Source organism: Sturnus vulgaris, chromosome 3 (genome assembly GCF_052056855.1).
Source record: "Sturnus vulgaris isolate bStuVul1 chromosome 3, bStuVul1.hap1, whole genome shotgun sequence".
NCBI lineage: Eukaryota > Metazoa > Chordata > Aves > Passeriformes > Sturnidae > Sturnus > Sturnus vulgaris.
Genome location: NC_142245.1, coordinates 33,930,130 through 33,954,660, shown reverse-complemented (window position 1 = coordinate 33,954,660; position 24,531 = coordinate 33,930,130). Strand labels below are relative to the sequence as shown.

Genomic DNA, 24,531 nt, shown 5'->3' with positions numbered 1-24,531 from the left:
CCAGTTTTGCTTCTATTTGGCCTGACTTCCAGTAATATCTCTTAGGTTTTTGTTTTCTGATTTTCACGGATACTTAACATTCAGGAACATGTTAAGTATCCGTAGCCCTGACTGACCCAACTGGAAAGTGCTTTACTGAGAAGGACTTTATTCCCAAAGTCTGATGTCTTTGAGCCGTCTCACATCTTTTTCTCATGCCCCAGTCCCAGGTCTGCTCCCATGAGAGGGCCTGTGCACACCAGCTGTGAGGCATGGTCCCCACCAGCCCCTAATGGCTGCTGCCCCCCTGCTGCATCCCCAGCCCTGCTTGGGACACAGATCACTGCCCTCAGCGCTTCACCCTGCTGGCAGAAGCCCCAGCACCAGCAAAGCTCCAAGCTCAGACTCAGCTCCAAAAAGCCTCAACTTTGATTCCTCAATTAGAGGACTGAAAGACTCCTTAGCAGAAGTCTGTCCCATCTCAGCAGAGGGCTGTAAGCAGTGGCAGACTGAAGCCCGTAGGTCTAACTCAATGTTATATGGGATGAGGACTTTCTTAGGTACCCATCCCTACCTCATAGGGAACAGGAAAGAATAAAGTCCCTTGTTTATGATGAATGATCTCAGAATGCTTCCTGTTCTGTTGTTCCTGGGAAGGAGGTTTCCTTACAGAGAGTACTGAAAGACTCTAAGGGACAGGAACCTGTAAAAGTATGTAGGAGAGGGCAGAAAAAACTGGAAACAACACATTTATGCATGTAACATGAAAATAAAAACAGGACTTGGCTTTACTGGATAAACCTCATTAGAGCCTTGACTTGTCCTCACAGTGGGTGAGACCCAGAGTTAACACCAAGGCTCCATCTCTGAAATCATCCAGTCATATTTTGCATTGAGAATTATTTTAAAGCAATGCCCACATATATCCAAACTCAACTCAGGAAAAAATGCTAAAAATCAAACCAGAAGAGCAAAAGGCAGATAGATAGCTCTTCTGATGCAAGGACCTTGCTATTACTTTTTTTTTTGGTACCAGCATTATCTACTTTTATGAGCTGGTAACAAAAGAATACAGAAATTACACGAGCTGCCCAAGGTGATACAGTGAACCAGCAGCACACCAGAGAATACAACACAGATCTTGCAAGCCCTAATTTGCTGCCGTGCCTCCCTCTCATATCTGTTGCACCCCTGGGATACAAATATAGCTTTGGTAAAACTGAAGTTCAACCAGAATGCCCTTCCTAATCACATATGTATAATAAATAATTATCCTTGCCTTTCCATGGAGCGACACTGGACCATCGCACTTGGAATTTCTGAAGAGTTAAAAAATAATAAATAACTGCTGCAACTTGTAACTGTACAAACTATGCCCTAATACTTCAGTGCCCTGCTCAAGACAGCACTGCCTGCCCAAGAGAGTGGAGGCTGGAGCCAAGACAGAAATATGGCTGAGATGCCAATTGTTTCTTACAGGGAAGGGCTAATGGAGTGAGCAAAGAAATCAAAGTACAACATAGTTGTAAAGATGATTGCAGGAAGAGAAGGAAGAAGGGCCTGCCACAAAAAGGAAATAACAAACTGTTTATAATGGAAAACTCTGTTTTCCATTGCTCAGCAAGGGCAGAGGAGGATGTATGGCAAAGTCACTTGTGGTTGAGGTCAGGAGTCAAAGGTGGCTGTAATTCAGCTCTGGATCTGGCTCTCACTTGGCTAAGGGCATTAAGCAAGCCAGTAACACTACCTACCTTAATTTCTCCATCTGTAAAATGAGGTCTGGAATAATTCTTACACCACAGTGTGGATTAAAGAGAAGCTATACAAAGCATTGAAATGTACAACTGCAGATCAGGGCTAAAAAGCTTTGTTTCTGCCACAAGCAGTCACTTTGGGCCAATATATGCTGATATGATGTTCAGAACCAATGTTAGCTGTTAGAAAAATGGGAATGTTTATTAAATTCATAGGTTAGCTTCAGGGGAAAGGCTTACGTGCTTCATGAGGCAAACACTTGATTTTTCAACAGGTACCAGAATGCAAAAGGAATTTTTTTTTATTATTAGTTTCTTCTAATTTTGTACATACACAATTTTGTACTGCACTGTCTGTGAACTGTACAGGTACCCAGGCACAGCCCAAAAATTAACCTTAGGCTAACAGTGAAGGATATGAACTAGCTTTATACTTCAAAAGCTGTCAGTGTAGGTCTGATGCTTCATGTATGACATTCAGGGCAGAAGCACCTACACATACAAATAATGCACTTAAGACCACTGAAAGACAAGATCTTAATCTCAAGAAAAAAAATGATGTCTCTCCAATGTGTCAGAACTTCAAAAGTAATTGTGAGATCTTCTGGTGATTCTCTTAAAGACTCTTTATAGCTCCTTTTACAGGGGCCTTGGGCTGATTCATGTTGATCGTGTCTGACAGCTAGCATTTCTGTTAATAATAATCATAAATAAAGTGGACAAGGTTGCCTGACCTGAAATGAGCATATCTATAGTGCCATATCCATTACAGCACAGTGGATCTGTGACCGCAAATCAGGAAAGGTCCAATGCTCTTGACACTTTGTATTAAAATAATATCTGTCTTTTAAGATCTCAGAACCTTTGTGTGCTATCTTTTTCATTAAAAAGTGTTCCTTAAGAGATAACACTCACACTATAAGAAAGGAGATGCTACAGAGGATGAAAGATTGCAAAACTTCGCATTTTTTCATTATACAATAAAAATACATTTGCAAACAGCTCTATTCTCCCTTATATCTTAAATCCTCCTTCATGTTCTCCTGCATTGAAGTAATAATCCTGGTTTTATGCCATCATAAATCTGCTGACATGTGAAAAATTGTACTATTATCAAACACATCAAAACAGAATTATGATTTCACTGCTGCAGGATCAAATGCAAACAGGAGCTGGGTTATATGAAAGTGAAGCCTGATTAATTTCTGGGCAGTGGTTTTCTGCTAGAAATAAGGATGGTGGTAAAGACTGAGTTTTTTTAATTTCCATAAAACCCCTGGTTGCACTTATACACAAGTCATTCCAAACAATACAGGAATTACTTGCGGATACAGGGAATCCCTCTCAAAAGTAAAGTATCAGAGACGATACACATCTGACCTCTCCACATCAGGTAGCATCCTGAATTAAGAGAGAAGCTTTGTAAATTACTTTAAGGGAGGTCAGTGTGCCAGGCTATGCTGAGTCCACCAGGGCAGGCAATTTCCAAGGACACAGACAGGCCCTTCACTGAAAACTCTTTGCCCCAGAGATTCATGTCCAGCATCAGGCAGGTAATTGCAATGCTGCTGATGAAGGAGAGGAACCAACTCACACCAACAATTAGAATAGAGAGATTAATCTCTTGGCCAGCTGAAAAAGGGTCTATTTGGGAAAAAAAGCAGATCAAATGTTACACAGCAGTAAAAAATCATCAAAGCTAGGGCTCCTCATGTTCCCTGAAAGGTTCGTACTTACACCATCACTTGCTAGTTTTACATATGTGCACTGTATTACAAACTAGTGTCACTGTTCTACCAGGTAGGCTCAAGGCCTCTTCTTTCCTGGTGCACCCTCCAGACTGCTACAAGAACAATCTTAAATCTGAGTTGCAAATAGATTTCTCTTTCACAGCTCCCTTTTCATGACCACTGACCCAATGTTTAGTCCTGCACAGGGGTTATCAAAAGCCAAAGCTGTGAGCCAAAATACAGCCCTGGTATAAAATACAACACACACATATGAAGCTTGTCTGTAATTAGAATACCTCAAAGACAATGCTTTTGTCATATTTCCAGCCTTGTCCAGCCTCCAATGTGCTATCAAAGCAGAGAGAAGTGAAATGAAACAAGCAGTTTTGTAAGCATCGGAGTAAACAAATCCTGGTCCACTAACGATTCAGTTTAGGCATGAACTCTGGAGTCTAAAGAATCCAGAGGCTCTGCCTGAAGTTTTTTCAGAGTGTTCTTGTAAAATATCTCCCTTTGGGGAGTAAAGGGGACATTCTCTAGTATCTAATCTGTTCCCTCATCTGCACAGCTGCCTGTTTTCACAGAACCTGATAAACTTTTCCATCTAAATGACCTGTGGGAAAAGTCCATATTAGATTGGCAGCTTCTTCACAAGACACAATCGAGTTGTCAGTTTATACCCACAAATGCCATCTCTGTGGACAGCTTTGTTTTCCTTTTCCACAGGATAGAAATTACCCTGCTCTTCCTTGCAAGTTATTATTAAAAAATTATATTTGAAAGGGGTTTTTAGAGGTAGAGCTCCTCAGAAAGAGGACAATCAATTTAGTACCACTTAATTGAAGGGTTAGGAAAACAGGTTTTCTCAGAGGATACAAAGTTAACTTCAGAAATATTCAGTCATTTGGTCTGGGCTTGCATTATGTAGAATGATCACTTTCAGATGCATCCCTTGAACAGGTACAATCAGCTATGCATTTATGAATGTTGTTTTAATAGCAGTTATCTATTGTATTCACATCTGTGCTGCACATGTACTTTCTGGTACCACAGTCAAGAGCATAAAGAAAGGGAGAGTTATGCATTATTCCATTCACTGGAAATGAATTCCAGAGGGGACTATCACAGCAAGTGGAATGGCTGAAGAATTAGAAACGCTATGAGAAAAACACATTTTGGACAGACACAGCTATTGTAGAATAAATAGCTTCTGATATTCCACATACCTGTGCCACCAGGTCCAATGTCAATCTCTATATTTTTCAGAAGTAGATTATGAAGGACTTGCACTACAGGTTGGGAAAACAGCACCCATGAAAAATGTGAGCTGACCAGCTCGTGAATGGTCCCCATCCCTGTTCTGCAACTTTATGAAACTTGCTCTAGTGGAAAGAGTTACCTGCACAGACTCTTTTGATATGACCCAGGAGGCTCCTGCTATCTAATGCAGTGTGAAGCTACTGGGGATTATGTTGGAACAAAGACGAAGTCTTCCCAATACATTCCATGATCACTAAAAAAGTTTCAGATTTGAAAGTGCTTCAGTGCAGTAGTTCCCATATATTGTTCTTTATATTATCTACTATTTGTTATCAACAAATTTCTGGGAAAAGGAGCCACAACTCAAAAGGCAAGAGTCTCAGGTATAGGATAACATCTTTCAAGGGGCATGGACATATTTTTGTTCCATCTTCTATGTGGGGAGAAGGAACTCAACAGTGCTTTCAGATGTAGGGTATCTTGCACCTTTGGGCACCCAGAGCAAACAAGGAGCAGAAGTGGGCTCACAAAAGATACAGCTATTCAGCAAGACTCTGGTCTTGGGCTGCTGAAACACGCATATTAAAGCACCTTTCTGGAATCAAATCAGGATAATAATAGTATAAATAAATACTTGAATGTGGCTGTCACTGGCAACACTAACCAGTTTTTGTTCATCTGATGTAAACCCTAAGTGTCAGGAGGAGACTCCACTGCAAAGGCAATGTAACCACACAGGATTAATGAATGCTCCAAAATGAAAAAAGGCAGAGTCTAAGATACTTACTGTGTCCTTGCTTCCCAGCTAAGACATGGAACTGATGTTTAACTAGCTCACCCTTGGTGCCAGCCTGTCCCCTGAGTACTAATCTGCTTTGGTCTGTGTCCGTCTTTCCCACCACCACACGCTTACCTGCATTTAATCGTTTCTTTGGGGTTTTGAGGCTCCGGCACCTGCCGCTGGCAGAGCTGCTGTTCTCGCTCATGGAGTCCTGTGCTGAGGAGGCGCTCCCCGTGGCCTCGCTGTCCCTCATCATGCTCTCGTAGCCGCTGCTGCCCCCGCTGTGGTAGAAGAGGGCTGTTTTCCCCATGGCCGGGGGCAGCTCCCCGCTCAGGACGCTGCTGTTGTCGCTGCCGTGGCCGCTGCTGCAGCGGTGAGGTTTCCGAGGAGGGGTGATCTTGCTGTAAGGTGAAGGCAGCATGTGAACAGCCGGCTTCTCGTCCCCGGGAAGGGCCCCGCGCTCCTCCGGCTCCAAGCTTCCCTGTACGCCTCTGGCACCGGTGCTCCCTTGGAGCAGCTCTGAAATCCGCCCATTGACAGCTCGAAGGGGCAACTTGGAAGCAAGGCTGGAGCCCCGGCTTCTGCCGAGGGACTGCATTGACCAGGACATGTTCTTCCCGCTCGGGGGCAAACTGGAGCTCTGCCCCACGGACTGAGGCAGGGACTTGGTGGAGAAGCTGAGCGTTTTGGTGGCAGAGGCAGAGAGGCTGCGGGCCTTGGGACTTGCCAGCAGGAGCTTGCTGACAGCAGAGATCTTGGACTGGCTGGCTTTTGGGGAGGCACCTGCAGACTGAGAGAGGCCCGAGTTGGTGGGCGAGGACATGGCACTGCGGCTGAGGCTCCTTCCAGCCCTAGGCATGGTGGTGTCTCTGCCAGGACTCATTTTGGAGCTCACAGAGGACAGACTTTCTGCTCTTTCCAGCGACAAACACTCGTAGTGGCTTCCTGTGGACCTCCCAAGGGAGTTGGTCCTGCTGGCGAGCTGCTCCAGCTTGGCACTGAAGAGTTTGCTGCTGCTGTTGTTGATGCTGCTGTCTATGCCAGGGCCTTTTTGTTTGGCATTCTGCTCCTCGGGGAAGCTGGCCAGGAAGGACACAGGCTGGCTGGAGGGACTGCTCGTGGTGCTGCTGGCTGCACTGTGCTGGGGGCTGGCTCTGTTCTTCTGATCCAAGCTCGATTTTCTCACAGGTGGGAGAGGAGGGGTCCCTTTGGGACGAGTGAGTATGCAGTGTTTGGGAGACACCATTTTCTTGTCAAGACTAGCCTTAGAAAACTGGAGGAGGGCAGGAGAACTGACTCCACTGCTGTCAGCAGAAGTAGGATGAAGATGACTGTCAGATTCCTCTACCTTGCTTGCCTTAGGGAGCCCTCGAGGGAGGCTACAATTCTTCAAGCCATCACTGGAATGAACAGGGCTTTGGGTTGCAGAGCTGGATGCTGCCACCTCACACCCATCCACAATCCTTTTTAGACTGTCAGAGCCTGGGGAAATAGAGGTGTCCCCACTGCTGGTGCTAAACCTGTCCACAGAGGACTGTTTTGTGCTGTGCTCTGGCTTAGCTGAAACAGCGACTGTATCAGGCCTTGGCCCGTCACTATTCTCAGAGCTGTCCTTTTTAACATCATCTTCTCTCTTCAACCAAGGGTCTTCAAATTTGATAACCTTCTTAGCAGTGGGTTCTTTCCCATCTTGGGGATGAACAGCCTTTGGGTCTGCAGTTACAGCTGGTACAGCATCATCAGTGTCTTGAGCTTTGAAGGAATTAACAGCAATACATGGATACACGGTAATATTTGTCTTCATTGGGATGTAGCCTTCACAGCTGCTAAGACTTGCTGTGTTTTTGATTGTGACAGTAGTTTTGCCTAGAGCTGATATTTTACAGCCTTTGATGGGTGACACTTTGCCGAAAGCTTCCTCCCCCATTTCTGACAGTATAAGCATGTTGTCAGTCACTGACTTCTGTTTGTCACTTACACAAATCATGCTGGCACTTTGTATGGTGCTTGCAAACTCGGAGACGGGGGGTTCTGCCATAGCTTCCCCATGCCCATAGCATGCCTGGGCTATGAAGCTGTGGCACGACTGTTCACCATCACTCCCCGTGCTCATTTCGCTCAGCCACGAGCTGATGGATGAGCGCCTGCTGCCATCGTCTTGGGGTTTGTCATCCAGACTCAGTTTTGGAAGAGGAAGGAACTGTGTGATGCTGACTTCAGACACAGGAGCTGCACTGGAGTAACATTCAAGATCTTCAGAGATGCTGCTGATGATACTGACTGGCCTAGAGCCAGAGGCCAAAGCCTGCACAGAGCAGTCACTGTTAAAACTGATGATACTGGTCGGGCGCCCATTGTCAAGGACACCACTAATGGTCAGCTCTTCCACAAGGGTGAACACAAGCTCATCCTCTCCATTCAGCTCCAATGGCTGCTGCACAGTCACCATGGTTGTGCTCAGAATCTCCTTCTTGGATTCTGGAGAAATACTTTGTTGGTGATCTTCATTGAGAACGGTCTCTTCAAAATCCCCGTTATTGGACGACACTGACTTTTTCATAATCTGAGGGCTCATGCCTACAGGTGGGGTCCGGATTTCTGGCTGTAATAAAGATTCAGTAGATGTCATGGCAGCATCCTTACTCAGGGGAGCTGGTGGGGGAGTGGAGCTGGGCAGGACTCCTTTCTGTGTATAGACCTTGCACCTCTGGGAAGGAGAAGTTGGTGGTTTATACTCAGATGTCTTTGAGAGGCTTGCAATGCCAAGCCGGGGTGAACCCATTGGCCGAGGTTTGCCTTCCACAAATCCACAGGTGTTGAGCCCTTCTCTGCTGCTCTGCAAGCTGGTGCTGTGTGCTAACTGACAAGAGCTAAGCTCTTTACTAGAGCTGCCTGTTACACTCCTGGGAGAAGAAGGAGTTGAAAGATTGGTAAGAGCTCCAGAAGGAACAGGGGAGTGATTTCTCCTAGTTTTGCTGGGTGTTGTATTTGTATTTTCCTTGGCTTCTCTGTCAGGATGCTGACACTCCGGCATCGTATCTTCCTTATCTGACTCTGGTAAGTGGCTAAGCTCTGCCAGCTGGCTTGAGACAGCACACTTAGACATCTGGTCTGAGCTAAATTGAGCAGGCATCTCTTCAAAGGGAAATTTGTCAGTCTCTTCACTGCCATCTATGCAATCCAGTCTCTCCTGGAGCTCTGCAAAGGTGTTGCACTTTAGGCAGTCTCTTTCAGACGTGCTGGGCCCTGATTCACTAACTTCCTCCAACCTGCCCTCATTTTTGGTCTTTTGCAGAGCAGGAACTATGGGAACAAAGTCAGGGGGACCCTCATTATCTGTCAGTTCCTTGTCAGAAAGGGCAGTGCCATTGGGGCCAACGTAGATCACCGTGTCACACGACTGCTCACTGCTGGATGAATAATCAGGATCACTTGATAAATGCAAAATAGGGAAGTCTGGGTCCACAGTGTTTCTAGAATGGAAAGGCCTCAGCTGGGTTGGCCTTCGCATTCGGCCCTCCTCACAAGAGCTCTCTCCTCCAGAAGAACTTGATGTGTACTGCAACATGAGAGAGAGAGAGAGAGTCTATGACATTTAAGTATTGCAAGCTGCTCCTTGCACAAACTGCATACACAACAAATTCACGGTCACATATGAACTGGGAGATCTCTAAACTAAGGCACAGATCTCTGAAGCTGCTTATCCACAGCCTTAGAGCAAACACATAGCTATCTTCAATGGAGAACCCAAAGCCCCAGCTTTGAGTCCCACTCAAAATAATAGGACTTCAAAAAAAAAAAAGTACTAAAAATAGGGACTAAGATACCTCCCTTAACTGAGCCTGACCAAAGAAATCAGATATTTGGCAAAGGCTTTGCTGATTTTGTGTGTGTATGTGTGTATTTGAGTATTTGAAAAGGAACAAGAAAACTCATTACATATCACCCCATACTACCAGTGTGTGGAATTATATAACATGCACTCAGAGGTCTCTGGAGACACAGTGCTCTGATGGTGTGTGGACTGAACCCTTCATTTGTCTCCCTTCAATCAATTGACAAAAAAAGCTTTTGTTAGTCTGCTGGTTTAAATTAATGCATAAAATTCACTTATTCTGCCCAATTCACACCATAAGTTGCAGAGAAGCAACCAGAACTCTCCAACATGAAAATGGACATAGTCCATCTTGACTCTACTTCTTGGAAAATCTATCACTCATATTGAGAAGCAGTAAGAAGGAAAAGGTCCTCAGTTCTGGCATTGGACACAATTATTCTGCATTTATTTTGCTTCCCCTCTCTCTGAGAAGCATAGAGAATCTAATTCTACAGCAGTTTCACTCCTTATTATTTCATTAACACTAAGAGCATAAAGGAAAATAAATGCTCCCTGACAGCTATATTATTAAACAAGGTCAGCTTACAAACCTACAGATGTGACTGAACTTACTCCTGTGTCTCTGAAGCTGAAGCATTTACCCATCTGATATTGCCCTCTGACACTTGCCTAGGACTGAGTACATACAACCCCATACATTTTGGAACTCATTACTGATTTTGTTACACTCTGCTCTACCCAGCTAAGGATCCTTCACCATCCTTCTTCCTCCTTCCTCCATCATTATAAGAAGGGAGTTACACATTGTCTTACCTTAGTTTTCTTTTTCTTCATCCTGAGCACCCTTGAGGCAATCTGGATGGTGGAGAGTGTCTCGGCATAGTTCCCTGCAGCGGCTGAAATGTGAGCTATCATTGTGGTGCGGCAGTTCATATTCCCCAAGGACTCTCGCAGCAACATGGTCAGCTTGCTGTCTCTGCAAAATAAAATGAATTAAGGCTACATTAGCCAGTAAGGTTTCACTTTGGCCACCGTGATGTAACTTGGGTCTTGACAAGTTATTTTCTCCTCTTTTTAATGGAATCCTAATTAGTTTTCTTCCTCAGGTTTGCACTGTGTTGTGCAGCTGAGCATGCTGAAAGATCCTGGACTACAATTCAAACTTATTTTCTCTTCCCACTTCCCCTTTTCTGTCTCCTTTTGGTCTCAGTCCTTCTCCATTGTTACCATTGCCAACAGAGAGATGCAGACCAGCACTGGAGACTGTTTAGGAGCCACAGCAGCAAACATCAAACTGCTGCTCTTTTAAAGTGCACAGTGCACAGACAAACCCTGGCCCAGCTCGGGAGGACAACAGGGTACTGGATTAGATTAGAGAACACAATTATTTTGTTGCCTTCTAGGGCACTGAGTAACTCGATATTAATAACAGTTAAGTCACTGAAGTCAATTTTGGATGATGCTGGTAAAATACATACCAATCAAGCCTTCAAACTTCACACAATTGTTCTTTTATATTAGATCTTTTCTTTCACTGAGGCAGAAATCAAATTTTCTGTTCTTGCCATTTACTCTATTGTTCAGCATCAGATAGCTTTTGAAATGCTGATGCCTTCTTATGGGGCTCTCTGTGACTGGACTGAGAATATGAATTTTAATAGAATAATGATGCATATATAATACTTTTGAGGTGGCCCTGACTAATCCTGTAGTCAGGAATGCACAATATAAAATTTTTAAAGAGACCTTTAGCTCCATGGTGTAGAGGTCAGCTGGATGGTTATTTGGGAAATGGCATTCTCTTGATGAGTGTCTCCCCTATGCTAAAGATTGTGAATGATAATTACACACAGCTGGAACAAAGACAGCAACAGCCTGATATTTATCACTAAAGGCATTGCATTCGCTGTTGTAATGATGGTGATACCTGCAGTGGCTACAGATCGGATTTTTGGGGATCACTGTTAAATATCTGCAAATTACCAGTGGTGCATGTGTGTTCTTGTTCAATCGCTTGAGATTTCTGCATAAAGCTGCAACTGCTGGGAACTGAAGCTATGCCTACTGGATGGGACCGATGGTCAAACACCAAAACTCTTGGACCTCTCTTTTTGACTGAATAAACACCAGCATTTGGGGTGCATATTTTGATGCAATAGCTCTGGAGAGTTCCCATCCTCTGAGGCTTCTAGTACTTGCAGTTTCAGTTCGACTGGAAATATTGAAAATAAAACATTTTTTGTTTCAGGATTTCTGCTTCCATCTGCTCCAGACAAACTGAAGACAGTCTAGTGTCTTTGAGAAGCAAACAAACATCCATAAAGTCTATACTGAGATAGCCTCTCTCAGTTCACTTAAGACCTAAGGCTGCTTTGAACCCACAGATCCAGAGTTACTAGGCTGCTGTGTCTCAGGTTAGTGTCCCTCCTTTCCATCACAGAATAATTAAGATGTCAAATTTTGTACATCAGTTACTGCCACTCCAATGCAGAGTAACATGGAAATTATTAACACCTCCACAGAAATCAATAACAAGCCTATCATTTGCCAATGCTTCTATCATAGCAAAACATGAGACGACAGGGGAAAGTGCAAAAGAATACATTCTAAAAATGTTGGTCTCCTGAGAATGCATTACCCATGCAGCCAGCATCAACACTGAGGCGTGGCTCTCCTAGAGGTATATGCATTAGGAATGTAAAATAATCTGTGCCATCTGCCTTGCACTGAAATATCCACTTGCAAGAAGAATAATGATACTGAAGAAATATCTATTCATAATTCATCCTCTGACATGGATGGGAAATAAAGGGCAGATTTGTTAAGGATTAAAGCATAAACCTAGCAGTAAAAAGCACTGATTTCGGAGTTTGTTCATTCAGCACAGGGTACATCTTGACTCTCAACTTCACCTTTACCTCACTACTGTACACTGAAAAATAACATAAAGAGGAATAAAGTTACTAAACACAAATTTTCTTGTCAAATCTAGATATTGTTGTAAGACAAGTTCAGCTGTTCAGGGTTCACTGACCTCTCACAATAACTCTCAGCTATTACTTCTGAAGGAACGAATGAAAGAAAATAAAAGAATATAAGACACAAAAATGCATGGCCTAATTTTTAACTCACTCTATCCTCTTCAATTAAAATATTGGTAAAATGTTCTGGATGTCTCACTGAAATTTGCTTGGCAGTCAGTGTGAGACACAAAGTAGATGCTTTATTCTTCTGAGTGCTGGCATGGTATTTCTGCCTGAAAAAAATGAAAGGCTATGAATTATTTCATTAGGTCATTTGTGAGCTGTTATTTGAAAATGAAAAATTTCCTGTGAAAGCAGAAGTTTTACAAAGAGGAGGTCTGGACTTCTGCACTGGAAAGGCTTTGAGAAGCAAGACTTTTGTTGATCCTCTGGCTCTGCAAACCAAACTAAGGCACAGGAAATTTTGAAGAAAGCAGAGAATCTGCTGGTCCTAGGTGTATGTTGCTCACTGTGTTAAGCAGAGGCTGGCTAGCAGAAGGTCACCGATTTCTCATGGCAGCAGACTGAAATGCATCAATGTCTTCATGGCAAATAAGAGACCTTCAGGAATGCTAATGGTCTATTTCTATTCTGCTCCAAAAGTAATAGAAATTATAGGTTATAGCAGCACGAGGATTCCATTTTATATACCTGTCTTCATTTTAAATGTATTTCTATCCCATCCACTAATATTTTTATAGTTCAGGAAATTTACCCTAAACCATCATGTTTATGGGCATATAAAACACATAAGAAATTGAAGGTAGGGTCAGGATACCACACTTCAGACTCCAAACCCTCTATATCAGTAAGTCAATTTTGCAGTCTTTTCAGTACTTAAAAGTCACCTCATTTTTTTCTAACTACATCACTTGGTGTAATAAAATACATTACCTTTACTTGTAAACCTTTTCTTACCTAACTTCTTAGACAAGCATGGCTACAGAAAAAAAAAGCTACTAAATATTATTCAAATATATCCCACACAGGTAAAAACCAAAAAAAAAAAAACAAAAAAGTATGCAAAGCTGTACCTCTGGAAAAGTCCAGAGGCAAGAGCCCTGTGCAGAAGACTTAACTGAGGTATCTCTATGATATATGTCATCAGGTACAGTACAGAGGTGCAGACTGCCAGGCAGAAAGCTTCAGTGCATTCCATGGAGTAACAGCCCTCCAGCTGAAGGACTTACCTGTTTTCCTGCTGTTTTTCTGAATCTCTCAATAGGAACCCTAGCAGGTATTGAACCTCCCCAAAAGAGAGATATGGCAGTGGTGCAATGAGCAATGTTCTCTACTTCTCTTGGGAGACCACAATGCAAACTGGGATCAGTGCAAAATAGTCCTTTCACTGAGGAGGAAGATGTACATCATCCTTTCAGTAAGAAGAAAAGATGTACATCTTCATGCTCCTCTGATACATATCTGTATTTCCCTTCCTCATGAATGATTAATTATACTCAGCTTCAAACAACACAGAATCTTACACTGAAGAATGAAGCACGTAATATCATTATACATGTCCTTGGACACTGCATAAGTCCCAGTTGCTGGTGTACATTTCGTCAAAGTCTTTAATTTTGTGACTGGATGCTATTTTTCCACTAGAGCCCTGCCTCAAACCCTGCACAGAATAAACAGTGCTCACTGAAGCATAAGTTATCTAATCTTTCATTTAATCCTTGCCTTGCAATGTATGGATTTATGCCTTATTTACTGTTAGGACTATACAAACTCTGTTCTGAATCCTGAATGACCAATTTCTTCAAAGCTCTTCATCATTTTTTCTTTTCACTGTGGAGCTCATCAATGCAGTATCTGATGAATGCCTCTGAGGTGAGGTATATATTCCTCTGATAACACCCTAAACATTGAAGACTTCATTAATATAGGTGTTCGGTGTGAATCACAAATCTTTCAGAGGATTGATCATTACACAGTCTTCATATTCAAAGTACAGCTAACTTTGACTTATCTTGAACAGCAAATGGGGCAGCTGGTTCTCAAATCAGGATAGCCAAAAAAACAGGAACATAGAATTAGTAGCCCATCTAAAAATTTTAGGAACACACTGTCAGAACTAGTCTGAAGGTGGTATCGGGTCCTTTCAGAATACCTCCCTTCTCTTCCACAGTCCTCCATCCCATCCTCCTTATGTTTATTGACAATGACCATATTACTGCACAGTCCTGACTCATGTCTAAAGCAGGTCCTTTATCTGCCTTGAAAATAGATGGTATTTGGAGATGGAGGGAGAACCCTGAAAGGACAACACAATATATAGCCCATTAATTCTGACATTTCCTGACCCTATAGCAATTGATTTCATAATCCAAATGCTTTTATTATATGTGTTTTATGGAATTTCATGTGGGTTTATGGTTACACTTCAATGAGACATCAGCAAGCCTGGAACATTCTGGTATATCAAATAGCTCCAGTTGCTAAACTAGCTTGCAGCAGCAGCTGGCTGCCACCTTTTGTCTGGACAAACAGTAGAGAAGGAGAACATTACTTACAATTTACCAGGGGGTTTTGCTAGCATTTGCTACCTATAGAAAAACACTAAGACTTGGGAGTAACACACTCCTTTCCTGCACTGTAGGAAAGCTGTGCTCTCGTGTTCATATCCTTTTTGACATGCTCTTCTCTGATCAGACAATCCTACACTCTTCTATCAGTGTCCATCCTGGGCTTTCGTCATCTAACCTTTTTGCTTGCTCTTATTCCCATACTGTGACACTCATCCCCAGTTCCTCTCTGAAACAGCCTGGCAGAGCTCAGTTTCATCCTGCAGTAGTCTAAGCAGCTACAACAGACTTTGCCTTTCTCCAGCATCACTGCTAGACACACTTCCAGTATTAAACTCCTCTTTTGTCCCCTTCTTCCTCCCATTAACATCCTCCACTCTCACTGCCTGACCTCCAAGGCCCCTCTCCCCACTCAAGTCCCCCCTCCAGCTGTTCACTGACGCCCAGCAGAGAAGCCCCCAAACGTGGCTGTAATTTGGCATGGCATGCTGGCAGGTGAGGGGCAGGCCAGGTGAGGGGGCAGAGAATGCTCAGTGCCTTCCTGGATCTTCTTCTGCCAGGTCCTCCAGCTTTAAGAAAATCTGCGTGTTCAAAGTGAGCTACATAGAAAAGAGGCAAATGGTAATTGCTTTTGTTTAGGGCTGCAAAATAGAATTCATGAATAGAAAATGAAGCAATAAGAATAAATATTGTGCTCGGAAAATTCACAGGAATTTTTGTTGCCCAGCATTTCATTCTGTGTATGGGAGACACAATCACAGAATTGTTTCACAAAAACATGAAGAGGAATAGAGAGGAAGATCCAGCTGAAGTTATTCCAGTTGGAATAATGATTTTTCTGTGGAATTATTTACCCAATTGTATTATATAATTTGTTTTGTTTCCTGCATCCCCCCCACCTTAATAACAAATATTTTCTTTGTTTTCCCTTTCCTCTCACCCCACTACTATGCAGATTTTGGCTATTCAATGACAACAGCAGCACCATCAGAAATAGGAATATTCCACAAGGGAGACAATACAATAGTACAGCTAAGCTTTAGGAAGTGCAAGACAGTGTGCTATCTATTAATCATATACCTTAGTGTCTTCCTAGGCGCTTGGCCAAAAGGAGAAAGTTGTCTCCCTCCAGGTGTTATTGTTACAACATCAGATGATGTATGCCCTCAAGTGTCTTGTAATCTAATTATTTATGGAGGTAAGTCAAAGGGAAAAAATCTCAGTAACTATGACAGTCATTTTTGATCATCAAGTCTTAACTCTGCTCCTTTGAGATGATGCACTGCTTTATTCACAGTAATAAATGTTTACATAACAAAGGAACCACATAAAGACTATATTTGGTTTTGGCTCTTACTACATGGGAATAATCTCTACAAAGGACAGTTTATAGCTGAAAAAGCACAAGCCCAACAGCGGATGTTACAGGTGTGTAACAGCTGAGTTCTCTATGAACCAGCAGAGTTTGCTTAGTTATGTCTTTCCTTTCTGGTAATAATTTTGATAGAGAAAGAGAGAGGAAATGGGAGCAATGTGTGTAGGCACAGGCAAAATGAGTCCAGGTGGGGAGATAAAGCCCTCAGTGGTTCAGCCATGTAAGCCTGGCTTTGTTAGGAGAACAAAATGAGGCAGTTGAAGAAAGATGGGTAACGTGTTGGACCTTTAACCTGGGGAATTCTTCACCTGGTGAAACGAGGCATTAGGGAGACAATGGACTTGTTCCAGGTGGAAGCTGACTAGCCTTAAAGAGAAAATGAAGCACAGTGGAAATTTCCACTGCCACTGCAGTTAGTTATCTTGTGTGAGGTGCACTAGCACAACCCAGAACACTGTGCTCACGGCAGAGGGGATGGGGAGCCAGCTGAAATGAACATGCTGAGGGGACACTGTGCTCAGGTTCACTGGGAAACTTCCACATCTGGAAGGGATGTGACACTACAGCAGTCAAGAGGTCAAGAGCAGGAGAAAGATGTTGCTGCAGCCAAGTATGGGACTTATCTTAAATTGTACTAGTACAAAATGCATATAAAATATAGGGGGATTCCCCCTACAATTGTTGTCTTTTAAGATAAAATTTCATATTGCTGAACAATCCTTGTGCCTGTGACAACCTGTGACCATGTGGCAGACGTACAAAATATTTTGTTTCTTTTTACCAAAGGCAGAAAAACAAATCAATGACAGAAGGACAAAACCCATTGGTGAGGCTGCACCTCAAATAAATTCAGTTTTGGGCCCCTCACTGCAAGAAAGACATTGAAGTGCTTGAGCATGTCCAGAGAAGGACAATGGAGCTGGGGAAGGGTCTGGAGTACAAATCTCATGAGGAGTGACTGAAGCTGCTGGGGCTGTTCAGTCTGGAGAAAAGGAGGCTGAGGGGAGATCTCACTGTTCTCTACAACCACCTGAAAGGAGATTGTAGCAAAATGGGGGTTGGCCTCTTCTCCCAAGAGTCAAGGAACTACCCCTCACACCATAAAAGGGGCTCATTCAAGAGCTGTAGCTTTTGCATAAAAGTTGCTCTAAAGCTGAAGAAGCTTAAACAGTCCACAAAACTGACAAGAGTACCCTGTTACTCATAAATGACATTAAAGTCCCCCACTTTTCAAAGGTTTTGCTGACTGATACCACAATAGAACTCTCTCCCAATAGAGCCATTGCTATCACACAGACTCCACTTTTGGAAGAAGTGTGTTAGTCTAATGAGAGCTCAGAGATCCAGACGTAGCTTAAAGTCACAGCAAGTGCAAGTTTTGGGGTGGGAGAGAGGAGGTGGTTAGGAGACAGCTCTGCTGAGGGCTAGTGATTATTTCAGAGAGAAGACTACACTGAAAATGCAAAAAATGATCCCTCTCCCCTCTGTACTTTGAATCTCAACACAGAAACAAACCCCATTCACAAGCAGCCATTTAAAACATCCAAAAAAACCTCAAAGATAAGCAAATGAAAAGGATTTTAGTGGTCTGTCTCATTACAGTGCCAGCTCCTAATAAATGCTAGCTGAAAAACAGAAACTCAATTAATCCAGGGAGCTAATTAGGCTCAGTAACTCTATGTTAGAACTAAAGCCAGATTCCCCAAAATCAGCGGTGCCACTTGTAAAGGAAACATGCTCAATAAGTAGACTGTGATTTACAGGAGAAAATAAATCCTGCAGTTAAAACCAATAATGATCCAGATTTCAAATAATAGGGACTCTGCACTTGGTTAGGATAACTTCTACCATGATACACTAATGAAGGGAAGGAAAATGTCTTCTCTCTCTCCCCATGTCCCTCCTTTCTTGGCTCCCTTACTTGGAAGTATTATGGCAACCATAAGTTTGGCTCACCTTATTTATATGGTTTAGTTGCTTTATATGAGAAGACAACATAGCTGCTATGGAATAGAAACTGGAACAGCTCAGGAGCCTGCCTGCCTCTCCTCCGGGCTGACAGTGCAGCAGGAGTGCTGGGAAGGGAAGGGTTGGAATGCAGCTGAACAGTGCCTGTGCCTCTAGGGCAGTCACATAGGGGAAAACACATAGCGAGAAAAACGTGCAGAAACATTCCCTGACAATCTGCTGAGGACACACTCTGGAAAGCAGCTTCACACCAGCCCCTCTGGGTGGCCAATATGAGCAGGAGCAGAGCAGACACCCAGTGAGGGCATTTCCACCACCTCTGCACTGGCATGAAGAGAGGGCACACTTTGTGTTCAGCACCTTTCCTCCCAGCGCTGCTGCCCCCAGCTCCCGCTGCCTTCCGAGGGCCAGGCACACTAAAGCAAGGCTCTCCACGCTGTATGCAAGGAGCCAAGCAAAGGCTTGTTTGTCAGGAGCCTCGGCTCCCTGCGGCCGAGCCGCTGCCAGTCTGGGCTGGGGTCACACCGCTGAGGAGCCGCTCCCGCTGCAGGCAGGGCAGGGCAGGGCAGGGCAGGGCAGGGCAGGGCCACCTCCGCTCTCCCGCCTGCCAGAACGGCCTGACTGACTCCTGCCTCACCCTCGGGCAGCTCGGGGACCAATGCGGCTGCCGACAGCCCGTGGCAATTCGGAGCGGGGCCGGCAAGCGGCCAGCGGGCTGCCGCACGGAGCGCTGCCCCGCCGGGCCCCCGCCGCAAGGAGGGACCGCATCCAGACATACCCAGCGCTGGAACACCACGGCTATTTCCTCAAAAGAAAATCAACTTCAAATATTTGTAATTGACACATGAATATTCATGATCTTTTGGGAGGATCTCATAATTACTTCATTCTGCTTAGGCTCATTTGATCTGCGCTAGCGACAGCAGTAGTTTACACTCCTTCATCAAGATGCCAACAATTTGGCAGCATGACCTTCCCAGTTTCCTGTGCTGGAGAGCAGCTCTAGTTATTCTAATTGCAATCCCAAATGGAGTGGTACCTGAAAATAAATTGACTGCTGTTCAGTTTTAGAAACCACTCCACTTGGCATTGCTCCTTGTGTAAATAGATAACATCTCCAGGAAACTGGGAAGGTCACTCAGCAAAATACTTCGCATTTTGATAAGTAAGATTTTATATATCAACCTCCAAGACCCTTCAGCCCACAGCATTATAGCAGAGGGCAGTGAAAGTGCACATACTCTCACGTGGAATGGGAAGAAAAAGAAAAAAGAAGACAGACTTTAGTTTTCATTAATGATATGGAAATTTTACAATTCATGTATGGCACTCATTAGATATATTCCCCGAAGAAAGTTAGGCTCAAGAGTTCATACTGCCTCTGCACCTGCACACAAGGTTGCCTTATCACCTTTAGCAATAAACTTCTGGGTTTTTGGCAAATTTGAAGAAAGTTTGAGAAAATAATATGCAAAGTTCGAAGATAGTAAGCCTCTGTAAATGCTGGAAGTATTAGCAGCTGGGTGGATAGAGAAAAAGCTTATTTGTGCTCCCACAGAAATGAGACAAACGCCTTCAATTCCATTCTTGAACACACCAGAGAAAGCACATAAATGAGAGAAATTCCCAAATACAGGAATATTTTTGGCCCATATTTACACCCTTTTGGATGCCAGACTGAGACATGTTGTTAGAAACATTATGTTCTTGATGCTGGTGCTAACAAAACTGTTCATTTAGATCAAGAGAAAAAAAAATGCACTTACATGATACTGGGTCCTGACTAAAAACTGCCAAAACCCAATGTAAAGCAGTGAAAACATGAAACCAGCAGCATTAAAGCAAAATATACAGTCAGAAGCCCCAAGTCATGCTTCCTTTTCTGGTAATCTATGTCATACCTTTTAAGTTTCCTTTTCACATACAGTTCCAAATTGCTTCACAGAGATGCATGAAACTGCTAAAACCTGATAAAAGAAGCAATCCCTGTCAGTTGTCAAGGAGGATGAACTTTGCAGCTGCCAAGCAATCTGCTAACTAGGATGGAAATTAAGCAGGTGAAGCAAGTTCCAAAAAGGATGAATCTTTTATGTCATCTCGAATTTCCAGCAGACACACAATGGCCTCAGTTGTTCAGCTCCAAACCATCTACAAATCAAAACCCCATGACTTCCATTTAAGAATAATGCATTGGCATGTAGAGGGAACATGCAAAGGTCCTAGACAACATGCATAACTCTAAAAATCAGGGTAAGTTATAGGGGTAAATGTGGACTTAGCTCTCTTACTCTTCTCTAAAGAAAAAGAACATATAAAGTTATCTAGCTTTCTCCATTACACCCATTTCTTTAAAAACCTAGGTCTGGAAGCCAATTGCACTTCAAGATCTCAATTTACTTTACTCTACAATTTACTCAAGGGTCAAAAGAAGTTTCTTAGACACCTGCAACGACACCTGCAGAATCTAATGAACAGAGCACTCTCTGGCCTGCAAATCCTTGGCCTCTATATTTGTACTGCCAACAGCCGATAGGGGTGGGGTGACCTTGTTAGGAAGTGGAGACACCAAGAACTCCTTTCACATAAAAATGAATGGCTATCAGACAGCCAAAACTATCATCCACAGATGGGCTGAGCTACTCACACAACTGGCTGATTTAGAGATGTGATGAGACAGGCTGAGCAATAGCAGTGATGATGGTGACTTGCATGGCAAATAAAGATCATAGATAAAAATTTCCTGCCTGTGCTGTGTTTTGGTTACACCCACAAATCAACCCCCAAAATTAGGATTTCATTAACTGAAATCGGCACTGTGGTCCAAATCCAGCTGTCACTGGAATCTCCACAAAAGCTCCCATAAGCTTCATCAGCATCTGAACCGGGTTTTTACAGATTTAGTGACAGGATACATGAGACAAAGACTAAACCAGTCCCTTCTGACGTCAAATACATGGCATTGAAATTAAACTGTAGAACCACAGGCAGGTTTATGATGACAGTTTTGGCAGCACAGGACCAAATTTAGCAGCTGGTGCAGGGCAGTGGGAATTCTGTCATCTATAAACACAAGCAAAAGGAAACTAAATGTTTTTATTCTTTTATCTCTCTCACACTCCATCATACTTCATTCACAGAGGAGCCTAAATAAAACCTGAGGGACTTCAGGCTATGCAAGTGCGATGTACTGTAAGTAAAAGTAGCAAAATTGGTATATAAATACTTTTAATGTTTATATTTGCTATTTAAATCTACTGGAAATAGGCTGTATCAATACATTTATCTTCTTCCATGCAGCAATTTAAAATTTAAAATTATGCACACGCATTTTTCATGTTATCTGAAGTTTCACTCCCCCTTTAAATGGATTTCTTTTGCCCGCTATAGTAACGGTGATTAGACAAGATTCTCAATAGGTTCTTGTCTATCTGACACTTCAGAGATCTTCTCATAGCCGGCCACAGCAAAGGAAAAGAACTCTTGTAAATTTGCTGGTTAGCAATTGTTACATTTGTAGTAACAAATGTTACTACAGTTGTTTACAGTTTTACCTGAGATGACCAGAAAGTGCTTTAGAGCCCAGTATTGTATCTATTCTGCTCAGAAAAACAACTATAAATTTGAATATTTCCATGTTAACATCTGCCTCTCCACAAGGTTGACAGTCAGAACACAGCTGTGAGTGGCAGAAAGCAATATACGATACTAAAAGTTGTATGTATTTAGTTTCAAATCACAAAAAGATCTATCTTAAAGTTAGCTGTTCAAAATACAAGAAGCACTAAAATAAAATTTCATAGGTAAGCTGAACCAGTCTTTCACAAAAAGATCCTTTCACACTTTAACTGTCTTTAAAATCCTCAGACTGGAATCATTTACAATGTGCCTGGAAGGTCCTACTTCTGTTCACAAAGCTGCTGCTGATACTCAGGAATTCCCACAGCTGAAAATAGTTGAGGCTTGAGTACTTTTTGGCAAAGTACTTATTTTAGCCTTATACTCTCTCCTTGGCATCTGCTGTTGAATTTAGCCAGACAGGATGCTATAAGGACATTTGGCCTGAATCAGTACAGCCATTCTTACTTTCTTAGAATTGGCTTTTAAAGGTTTACAGCCCAACTCTGCAGCCTTCTTCCTGCATCCCCTCTGCATGCCTGCTATGAGCTCCTAAGGACACAGCAGAATTCCTCAGCATTCCGTCAACCTAACCCTGGCCAATACCTCTGGAGACACAGAGAGGCCAAGAGGAAAGACAGTCATTCTGGTAAAGACAGCACATGGACAACCATCATAGAGGGAGAAGGAAGAAAGAAATGCATTGCTTGGTGCTATGAGCCAAGGGGACAACATCAAAGCACAGGTGATGCATGGAGTGAGAAGAAACTGAATTTTTAGCTCCTGCCCCTACCCACTGCTGAGAACAATATAATCCTCCTTAAACATTTAGAAAACCCATCCTTAAAAACATTATGGCTTTCTAACACTGTCCCCACACACTTCCATTTAGTAGTGGCATGCCAACTACTTTTCTATTTGCTCATGCTCCTTGGTTTCCATTGCTCTCCCTCCCCAGGGATGGGAATGCTCCTGGCCACATGTACAGACACGTGCTCTCTATCCCTTAACCCTATTTGGGTATGCAAGCCAAATTAATTTCATTTTCTCTCATGTGAAAAACTCCCCTTGTCAGACTTTCTTGTATCTGCTTCAGTCTCAGTTCATCCTTCATCTATATGGGAGAACGGCAGTGCACCCAGGAGAGGAATAGCTAGCCCCTTGCATAACTATTACTATTTTTCTGCTGTCATTCCTCTTATCTCCTCAGATTTCATTACCTTGTCGGTGTTAATTTAGCTTTGGACACCTGTGATCATCAGCCAACATGCCTAAATCAGCACACACCCCCATCCCCTTTCTAGCAGATGAGCTCCCAGATTGCATCAGAAATTATTAGCAGTCCATCAGGGCAAGCCCTTGCATCAGTGCCATTTGTATTCCTGGAGCCCTCGAGGTCCCACAGCTGCTCCCATCTGATGTTCTGATCTGCCTTTGTACAGATGATGGCTCTCAGCTTTGTGTAAGCAGCCACGATGATTAGCATGCTCCTGCTTTGTGTGCCAAGGCTGCTGATAATAACACCAAACAAAACCTCTCCTAAAACTGGTCCTTGAAGAGCTTCCCTCGTAGCCTTCCCTCTAGTTTGATAGCTCCCACTTCGATGCCTAGGTACAGTTGTCTCTGCAGTCTTCACTACTTGATGCATCTTACTGCTCCTTGTCTTCTTCAGCTGAACTAGTAAATTCTCAGGGGACACCAATTCAGGCATTTACTCAGATCTAGACAGATTAAATTTCTGTCACCTAGACATTAGGCACCACAACTGCATAGAGCAGAGGGCGAGGACTGTATCCAGAAGGTTGTATCCAAATGTCTTGAAAGCAGGGTTGAATTTAAATGCACAGACATCTGTTCCAGATTTCCTGGTCTTGGGAACAGTCAAGATATTTCAAGATTCACCATCTGAGAAGGCAATATTTGTTGTCTGGATTTACTATAAAGTCAGTTTCAACTCCGGGTTTCAGGTTTTGTTCCTGTCACATCTGAGTGATAATACCAAATTATCGTCGCAGCAAGACTTTCTTAGCATCTCAGTATTAACTTTTGCAGCTATTGCACTAACAAAAATTGATCATTTAATTCAGATGATTTAGCAGTGAAGTCATTTGAAATACTCTCTTTTCTCTACTCTTCCCCCTCCTCCTCCACACACTGATGAGCAAATCATTTAGAGAGAAGTTTATCTGCTGACTGTATGAATTTTACTCAGTAGGAAAATACATTCATGTAATTGCATTTCAAAGGGTGAGGATCTGATAAATGAACAAGTAGTTCTATGAACAGTGGAAGTAATGAAGGCTAATTTCCCTTAGTTTGTGTCCTGTGTTACTCCATTTTCCATACTTTGCCTGTCCCCTCAACCCCACATTGCCACATCCCAACTAACTCACCTCCTTCAGTTGCAGCTCTGTCCTCTCTTCTTGCTGGTTCATGGATGCTGGCTGGCATTTGGCTCAGCTGGCTGGCAAACCAGCATGCAGCAGAGCAGTATCATCACACCTTCATGGCCCAGCCTGTTTCTGCCCCACCTTCTCTCAGTCCCAAGAGTCTTGCACAGACCTCACATCTAAAGGCCTGTGCCTGCATTAAATCTGATTGGAAATGGTCAATTTAACAGCCAATTAAAAATGTATTTGGATGACTAGCAATGAGATTGTGTGACCATGTATGCTTTAGC

The 24,531-nt window shown here is 43.1% G+C and overlaps 1 protein-coding gene across 1 annotated transcript in view; it reads right to left on the bottom strand.

Moving 5' to 3' along the window:
* Positions 1–24,531, bottom strand: part of KIF26B (kinesin family member 26B) — a 270,762-nt gene that overhangs the window by 16,204 nt on the left and 230,027 nt on the right. The window contains exons 11-12 of the mRNA XM_014878071.2: positions 10,156–10,318; positions 5,637–9,063 (exon numbers count right to left, since the gene is read on the bottom strand). Coding sequence (XP_014733557.2) covers positions 5,637–9,063; positions 10,156–10,318 — 3,590 coding nt within the window. The remainder of the gene's footprint in view (positions 1–5,636; positions 9,064–10,155; positions 10,319–24,531) is intronic.